Below are 8,928 nucleotides of genomic sequence, written 5' to 3'. Positions count from 1 at the left end.
CCCCCCCCCCCCCCCCTTTTACCTCCACATCACACCGAGAAATCTACCGGCAAAAGAACACAGGCTCTGCATCCTAATTACATGCTGCTGCAGCAACTAAGGAAGCTTACATTTACGTTGCATACACCAAAGAATCTACAGCAAGTGTTACTGTTTGAATGCTGCATTACCGGCCCCCAATCAGCAAAGCCCATCCAAAAAATCCCCAAAAATTGCAAATATTATCCATGGACACAAGCTGACACAAGCTGTTAGCTGACATCCCAACACAGACAGACATGGCGTTCAGAACAGCCCATAATGAGTTCTACTTTCTCCATTTGCACACTAATCAAGCTTAAATGGTCCCCACCGCCAGTGGCATGCTGTGGGCAATCAGCTTCAAACAGCAGACGCACACACACACACACACACGCACGCTACGGTTCTACATGTATACACTGCTACACACACAACATCCTCACTGACCCGTTGCTGTTTCTGTAAGCAGGTAAAGTGCACTGTGTGAAAAGTGAAAATTAGACTCTACAGAAACGGCTGCCTTTCCTACGAATAAAAGTGTGTGACTTAAAACTACATGTTTGATTTGGTCTGAGTGTCACAGTGGGAAAAAGACTGACTTAAGACAGCTGGGACTGAGTTTTATGACCTCACACTAAACGACTGAGACTCTATCAAGACTCTCAGGATTTTGTTCCCATATTGGATATTTGTCTGCAACAGTGGAATCACTTGAAAAAGTGGTTTTGTGTAAAGTCAGAATTAGCTGTGCATAATGTCAGCCAGTAAAAAACCTGCCAGCCAGACAACAACACACAATAAAGAGTCACTGGCATCAACGACTAAAAAAAACAAACACCCTAATTTAATATCGCTAAAACCTCCAGCTGAACAGGAGGACAAAAGCACACTGGGGAGTGGCCTTGAATGAGATTGATGTCACTTAGTGAGCCGGCCGTTTGTCTGCTCTTCTATTTGTCTGATTACTGGAACTTGCTGCAGGAGGACATAAATCTATGGAGCCTTAGGAATAGCACTGAGTAAATTAAATTGAGAGACCCACCGTGTGTGTATGTGTGTGTGTGTGTGTGTGTGTGTGTGTGCAACAGAATCAGCGGAAGCAGGGTGTGTCTGGGGCAATTAATGCGTTCATTTCTCTACAACTCTGCTGGTAGCAGGCCTGAGTTAAGGACTGAGGGAGGTTGTAAACGGACTAAATCTATTTATTGCCCTGTCAAAGCACATCAAAGATGCAAATGCATACGTGCACGCACACACACACACACACACACACACACACACACACACACACACACTTAAAGTATGCCTGCAAGGGTACACGGTGCTGTCAGAGGAGCCTATCGTCAGTAACGGTTCTACCTCTCTGGTGGGGATTCGTATCTAGGTCTGCTGCAGATAAATCCTTCTCAGGGCATCTGAGTAACACGTTACACTGACTCATGCACTAATTACACAAAATGCTGCATTAAAAGGGAATTTAGATGCACACCAACAATCCAATCTTAACCTGATTACAACGTTAGCCTCGGCTAGATTTCAGCTCAGTCTTTTGACAAATGAGCTCATTAGTGGTTTTACAGGAATGAGGGTGTGGGAGCACGAGCGGGGCATCGGCTTCACTGACGAGGGGTGAAAGGAGGCCATTGATAGGACCAGCACAAGCTCTTCTTGTGCCCGACTTGGATTCATACAGTACAAAGATCTACACAGGGTTGACTTCTCTGAAGCCCAGCTGTCCAAAGAACAAAGGTTAAACCCAAAGGTTGACTTAACACTGACTATGTTTACATGCACATAATATTCCACTATTATTCAGAAAATGACTATATAATTAGAGTGTGACACAAGTCATGTAAACAGCATATTCAGGTTTGATATTTTCAGAATAAGGTCTTGTTGTTACCTTCTTAATTTGCGTAAACATACACGCTGACTTTCTTAAGCAGTGGCGTGTTATCCGCACGCAATTTGAGTAAACTGTGTGTATGTTTACGTTGTGTACAGCGGGTGTAAATATACACACCACTTGCCGTGTTATTGCAAGAAGAAAACAACGGTTGAGTTTAAGAAATGAGAAAAAAAGAGATCCCCGGTCTCCAGGGTCAAAGTCCTGTGTTTCACCCATCCTCCACAACCCCTACGTACCTTCCTACTCTCTATTCATACGCCATCGCAAGGTAATGTAAGTCAATGGAGACCAAACATCTTTGATAAACATGCTAAAAAGCAAGTGTGCGTCTTGAATACACAGACAGACAGCAGCATTTCATAAGATCAGTCTGGATGAAGACGTGTGATGACAGTATGTTTCAGGTTTTGAATTAATCTGCATCTCAATCAAGGTTTTTACCGCAGTTTGGGACAGATTATGGCCTCTTGCTTGTCTAGGGTTTACGGTCAGCTCTGTGGGTTGCTATGGTTGCATGACACAAACCAACCAGCCAACAAGTCCACCGCTGGTGGAAAACTTTGGCTCAATGGTGTTTTAAGCCCCCAACGTCGACTTCCAGGCAGCGCTGTGACCGTTGACTTCAAGGCACCGAACCCTAACAATGATCCTAGCGCCTACCAGGCAGCCCTGCCTAGAAGGCAACGTTGGGGGATTAAATCACTAACATGCTCGGATATCCTGTTTTTGCACGGCTGCATGCAAACAAGTGGAATATTAGTGGAATACTCCCTTTCAGTAGCCATGTAAAGAGCTTAGTCCAACATGTAAACATCAGTGTGGTATGGGAGGGCTTATCTTAAGTCTGAACAGTGTTGATTTGGGTTTGCTGATTTTGTTCTGTGGCATTTTAGATTCAAAGAAGTGTTGAGCTGTGTTTTATGTTCCACAGAGAACTGGATGAGCATGTAAAGTTCGCCAGCCGAAATCACCACGACAGTTCATAATCGTCCCACAATGAGCGTTCTGTGCTACAGCGGCGATTACTTACATGCCCTTGTGTAATACTTCCTAATTAGATGTGTGCACAGCAGCCATTGTATAAAACTGTAATCTGGGTGTAATCTCAACAATCCAACTGCTGCCCGGGGATCGTGGAGTGTGTGTGTGTGTGTGTGTGTGTGTGTCGGTTGAACTAAGAGATTTTAGAGTGTGAAACGCCTTGCTGTCGGGAGGTAGGAAGTGTACGTATGTATATTTTGTGTGCTGCTGTAACAATAATAGTAATAATAGTAATTTCCCATTCTTTTGGGATCAATAAATATCTATCTATCTATCTATCTATCTATCTGACTTAGTAAGAATCTGATGTTAGTCTGTTGACAATGAATTAGAAATACCTGCGATGGCTTCTTTTGGCTTTAGGGCCTTATTTAAAAGACCTAAGCGCACTGCGTGAAGCGCCTTCCACAGGTTTTTAGGGCGTGTCCGAATCCACTTTTGGTAGTTTGAGGGTGGAAAAAAGGATCTGTGTGTTAGGTGCATGGTTCAAAATGTTGTACTTAGTGTCTTCATTTATTCATAGCTGTGTTCTGGGCGTAACATGCAATCAACCAATCAGAGTGTCATCTCCCACTCCCTTTACAAGCCAGGCGCGTTTTTACCTCGGTGCATTGCTGTTAAGGAGGATTTGCCCTGTCATATTTGTAATATTTTGCATGTGTGTGCTGTTGCTTTGGCCTATGTGTGTGTAACAAGCTTAGTGTGCGCTCGGCAGGTTTTTATTGGTCAACTGCGACATCACTTCCTGCTGCCTCAAGATAACAATACGCCCAGAATGCAGCTAAACACACCTCCCTGTAAGACCAGCACGCCCAGAATGCACCTGAACACACCTCCCTGTAAGACCAGCACGCCCAGAATGCACCTGAACACACCTTCCTGTAAGACCAGCACGCCCAGAATGCACCTGGACACACCTCCCTGTAAGACCAGCACGCCCAGGGGTGCAGGTGCATTTGCTGTTTAAAACGACATTGCCGCTGGACAGGATATTGACAACTGCGTTGGTCTTAAACTAGCAAAGACACTTGCATCATGCTTTGCACTGCGTCGGGTGTAAGATAAGCCCAATGTGTGTTACGTACGTTTATTCCATTCCTCAATCAGTGCTGTCATCAATTCTATTTCTTTTCATATTTGTCAGTTCAAAAACATCTGGTAACGACATATCAGCAGATTTCTTTCAAATAAAACCATAGCAAAAATCTATGTATTTGATGAGGATTCCTTAAATTTGGTGTGTGGCTTGTCAGAAATCTCTGGTGGATGGTAATCTTACTATCCACAAGAAAGCAAAGTAACGCATCATTTCTTTAGGCGTCTCCTTCATGTTGTCCTCCAATCTGTTTGACGCAAGCGTTCCCGACCAAACAATGTGTCTACACAGACATACCAGCACAATGACATAACCCCTCATACCATGCTCCATGGTGGCTCTCACAAACAAACAAACAAATAAAGGAGCGGAGGCAGCAGGATAAGTCCCTGTTGAAAGAGCAGAGACTCCCAAAGGCCCCTTCTAATCTTGATCATCCCTGTGTCTCTGACAAAGGCCTCCTTGAGTCTCCTCTCCTGGTCCATCGCCAAGCCACCTCAGGACCCGACACCATGCACACAGTGTGACTCAGGTGACTGCACACAGAGACGCTCACAATATGCTGGTTTGGACGGAAAAACCTCTCGCATCAGCCGATCTGTAAGCAGCCTGGACTCAGACGAGCAGAGAGAGTTTTATCAGATCCGTCGCCCATCCTCCAACGGCCTCTTACCCTCCGATGGACAATGCAGAGTCCCCAAATGCAGAATGAACCATTTCAAAACACTCATTTGTGCCTATAGCAATCAAAATGTTAACTAATAATGCATCTTTAGGCTGTATGGGCGACAGGGTTGTGCAACAGTATCTGTATTGTGTTTATTTATTATGCAATTTATATGGCCTGTGGCTCTCTTAGATCGGCACTTTGTGTGTTGTTTTTATTGTTTCTATTAATGGATCTTTAAGTGCAGCTAAAGATTCCCCAAGGTGACAATAAAGTATAATTTAATTGAACTGGCGTGTACATAAACACACACAAGCACATATACCAAAGAAACAGAAACCTAAGAGGGTTCTCTTGTTCTCAGTTAATTCTTCTAACCGCCCCTCCTCCCCTCTTTAAACCCCAATCCTTCCCAAAACTTGTTTTATTAATAATGCTGGATAATGCTTGCTCTGGTGAAACCCTGCGAGGCATTCCTCTAAGGCTTGTTTTCACACTGGCCTACTTCTACCCGGCTCTCCCAGCCTCCGTGTGGGGGATCATTGTCCCTTGCTCCTCCACGGCGTTGCTTTCAGGGTCTTCTTTGAACCTGAAGCCAAGTGAAGCCTTTTGATCTGAACTGCTTCTCATTTGCCACAAGGGTCCGAAATTAACACCCGTCAGGGGCCAAACACAGGAAGATTATCCATCCAGAGAGTAAATGTTTGCAGCCTACCAAGATAGGCATGTAATGACAAAATCCTGACAATGACTGATACCTGTCAGGTAAGGACACCTCTGACTCCAGAATCAAAACATGACATTTTTACTGAATGAATTTGGAGACGTTCCAAAATGAAAGTTCTGTCTTTTTTATTGTTTTTTTTTTTAAATCTTACGTGTTAGCCGGAATTTCATTAAAATGTGTACCATGTACCCCTTCTTGAGTTGTTTTCACGCTTGAATTGTTTAACTGTTGATCAATATATTACTGTGAAAATAATATGGCTTTCCATTCAGCTTGTATTCAACATGATAGCTTATTATCTCAATGAAATGTACTGAAACTAAAGAATATGTGACACAAAAAGGCCATTTATTTTTTTAGCTGGTCTAAAATATGATGGCCTTTGGCCGGGAATTCAAAAGGTTTATTTCCAGACACTGCTTAACACCAAGGGGCTTTGTAAATGTTAAAGTTAGTCCTAACAATTCTTATTTATTTGGTCATTTATTTGGATTTGCTGCTGTTCTGGAGCGAATTGGCTGATTTTGCTAGTAAATCATTGGCCAGGCTTCTAAGGAAAGGAGCCCACCTATAACACTGTTGCCTGGAGGATGTTTCAGACATGTGTATGCTTGTACAGCGCATGCATGCAAACACAGACTCTCTAGAAAGGGTGAGGCTAACTATCTAACTCACCTGGTTGTCTTGGAAACAGCAGGCTTGGGTGAGGCAGCAGAGCTTGGCTTGGTGGGAGTTGCAGAGGCCGGCTTAGGAGCTGGAGGAGGAGAGGGAACAGGGGAGGAAACAGGATAGGAGAGGAGACAAGGAGAGGAGGAATCGAAAACGAGTAGAGAAAACGAGACGAGAGGGAAGGAAATGGGACAAGTGTAGATAGAACGAGACAAAATAAGACAAGAAGGAGAAAAATAGGAGAGAAGAGACGAGACAAAGGAGGAGAGAAGACCGGAGAGGAGAGGAAGAATCCAAAAGGAGTAGAGAAAACAAGACAAGAGGGAAGGAGAGGAAATGGGACAAGTGTAGATGAAACAAGACAAAACAAGATGAGAGGAAAAAAAGAAAGAGGGGAGGAGACAAAGTAGAGAGGAGACGAGGAGAGGAAAAGTAAAGAAGCAAGGGAAGAACAACATTAGAACAGTGTTATTTATTATATAATACAGTAACATATATCCCAGGTATAGGTCACGTAACTAGGATCTAGGGCATGTGTATTTGTAGATTAGCAGCAGCCACTCGGCCATGTGTAACGTGTGTGCTGAATCCATCCAGTGTGCATGTCATCACATTACAGTGAAGGCTCCTCATTAGAGTGGAGCTGTGAAAACATTTCACGCTACGCTAACTGTGGATGGCCTCCCCCCCCCCCCCCCCCCCCCCCCCCCCCCCCCCCCCCCCCCCCCCCCCCCCCCCCCCCCCCCCCCCCCCCCCCACACACACACACACACACACAGTCTACATTCACAATTACACTTTGTAACTTCTTGCTTTGCGATGACCTTTTTAACCAACCTGGGGCTTTTTTAGCAGCAGCTGCAGTGCTGCTGGCGCTGGTTTTGACACCATTAGCCGTTGCGGACGCGGTCTTCTTGGCTGCCGTTGTTCCGGTCATCGACTTTGCACCATTGGTGGCGGGAGGGGCCCCCGTGGCTTTCTTCTCGCCCACTTTGGTCTTGGAGGCTGGGACCGTGGTTGTTGGTTTTTTGGAGAGAGCTGGGGTCGGGGTGCTCTTTTTGACCGGAGCGGCCGGAGGCGCGGTCTTCTTAGCAACTCCGTTGGTCTGGGGCTTAGACGTGCCGTTTGAGAGGCGGCTCTGGGCCGTGTTGGGCCGTGATGTGGTCTTGGTTGGGCTGGCGGGGCCAGCTTTTGTCTTGGCCGTGGCCTTGTTGGTGGTCTTGGCTTTGGAGTCTCCCGAAGGCTTGTTACAAGGCTTTGCAGCGGGGGTTTCCTTGGTCTGGCCTGTTTGGGACTCCAGCTGTCCCGGCTCTCCTGCGGGCTGCTGTGGCATCCCCTCCTCCGCTGGACTGGCTGCCTGGTTGGGCTCCGGTCCCCCCCCTGGTGCTGCCTCATTTACTAGGTCGGATTCCATTGTTTCCATTGGTCCCAGCGCTGCCGTGGTAACCCCATCCGGCTTCATCTCCCCTTGAATGGTAGTGGTCCGTCTCTGCACTGCAGGGCTGACTTAAATCTCACGAGATGGCCACAGGTCTACAGGCGTTGTGGAGACTGCAGGATCTGGTCTGGAGAGAAAGGATAAGAGTTGGTAACAGCAAGACCAGACATGAAAAGCAGGTTTTTGTCTCTCCTTTCAGTAAACAAGGCACCAGGAATGTTGTTATCCCTAGGTCTCAGATGCAGTGATGGCTTGTATCTTCATGCAGCATCAGCAACACACACACACACACACACACACCAATCTTGATTTATAGAAGCACACAAGCAGGCAAACTGACTGTAGAACAGAGAGAAATTGAACAGGATGTGCCATTTAATTGTAGAAAGAGAGAGAGAACTGAAGCCTATCTAGGACAATTTAACACACAGAGGAAGACATTCAGGCTAGATCAACACATTTCATGTTAGGTTTTATGTCTCAGGGACCACAGAAGGAGGGGCAGAGGAGGACATGTCTACTGCAGAGAAACAACACATTCTACAAATAGCCTTCATTCATTTCACTGCCAACCGCAGTGCAGTGGCAAACGGTCCCTTCTGTGGTGCTGAAAAGCTCAGTGACACACTTGGCCAGCGTAGCTGCTACTGGTTGGCTTCTTTCTTTTCTTTCTTGGTACAAAATGGCATCAGAGTCACTAGTGTGGAAGACTAGCTTTACAGGATAGTACATTTAAGAGAGCGCAGGAAGCTTAAGCACACACACACACACACACACACACACAGACACACACACACACACACACACACACACACGTTTGTATGTGTCGCCTGTAATATCGTTAGGACATGCAACTTTTTAATCTGCACGTAGGATACAAAAAGCCAAGAAATCCTGCTTCACCCTATTAGGCTAACACGGTCATAAAGAGAAAAGTAGGGTGAAGTGAGTAAAAAGGCTTGGATGTGTTTGCTAAGTGGGTCAATGCACGCACAATAAACCCAAAGATAGGCAGACAGTTTGACTCATGGGCCGCAAACAGAGCAGTCAGAGACGTGAGCAACGGAGGACAAGAAGTGGGACGTGAAGCATATGAGGCCCGATAAAAGGGCAACCAAGTGTAATACGAGCTGTCGCACACTGTCTGCGTCAATACTAGACAACCGGGTCTATTTATTGTTTCGTCGGCTACTTGCAAATGGAAGGAGGAGAGGAAATGTATTGTTTTTTACACGTTTGGGAGAAGCAGAGGAGGGAAGTAGTAGGAGGGAATAGGTGGGGGGGGAGTAGCAGGATACTGGGTTGTCAAAGTTTACAAACAGAGCAAGGAGCCGGCTGTGCAGGAGGCCAAGCGGGGAAA

At 45.9% G+C, this 8,928-nt stretch overlaps 1 protein-coding gene across 5 annotated transcripts in view; it reads right to left on the bottom strand.

Annotated features, from left to right (window-relative positions):
• Nucleotides 1–8,928, bottom strand: part of wu:fb95e10 (mucin-1) — a 44,847-nt gene that overhangs the window by 14,964 nt on the left and 20,955 nt on the right. For all 5 annotated transcript variants that reach the window (XM_034894534.1, XM_034894533.1, XM_034894536.1 and 2 more), the window contains 2 exons: nucleotides 6,968–7,695; nucleotides 6,137–6,215 (listed from right to left, as the gene is read on the bottom strand). In XM_034894534.1, coding sequence (XP_034750425.1) covers nucleotides 6,137–6,215; nucleotides 6,968–7,592 — 704 coding nt within the window. In that variant the 5' untranslated portion in view covers nucleotides 7,593–7,695. The remainder of the gene's footprint in view (nucleotides 1–6,136; nucleotides 6,216–6,967; nucleotides 7,696–8,928) is intronic.

Source organism: Etheostoma cragini, chromosome 15 (assembly GCF_013103735.1).
Source record: "Etheostoma cragini isolate CJK2018 chromosome 15, CSU_Ecrag_1.0, whole genome shotgun sequence".
Taxonomy (NCBI): Eukaryota; Metazoa; Chordata; class Actinopteri; order Perciformes; family Percidae; genus Etheostoma; species Etheostoma cragini.
This window is presented reverse-complemented; position numbering and strand designations above follow the sequence as displayed.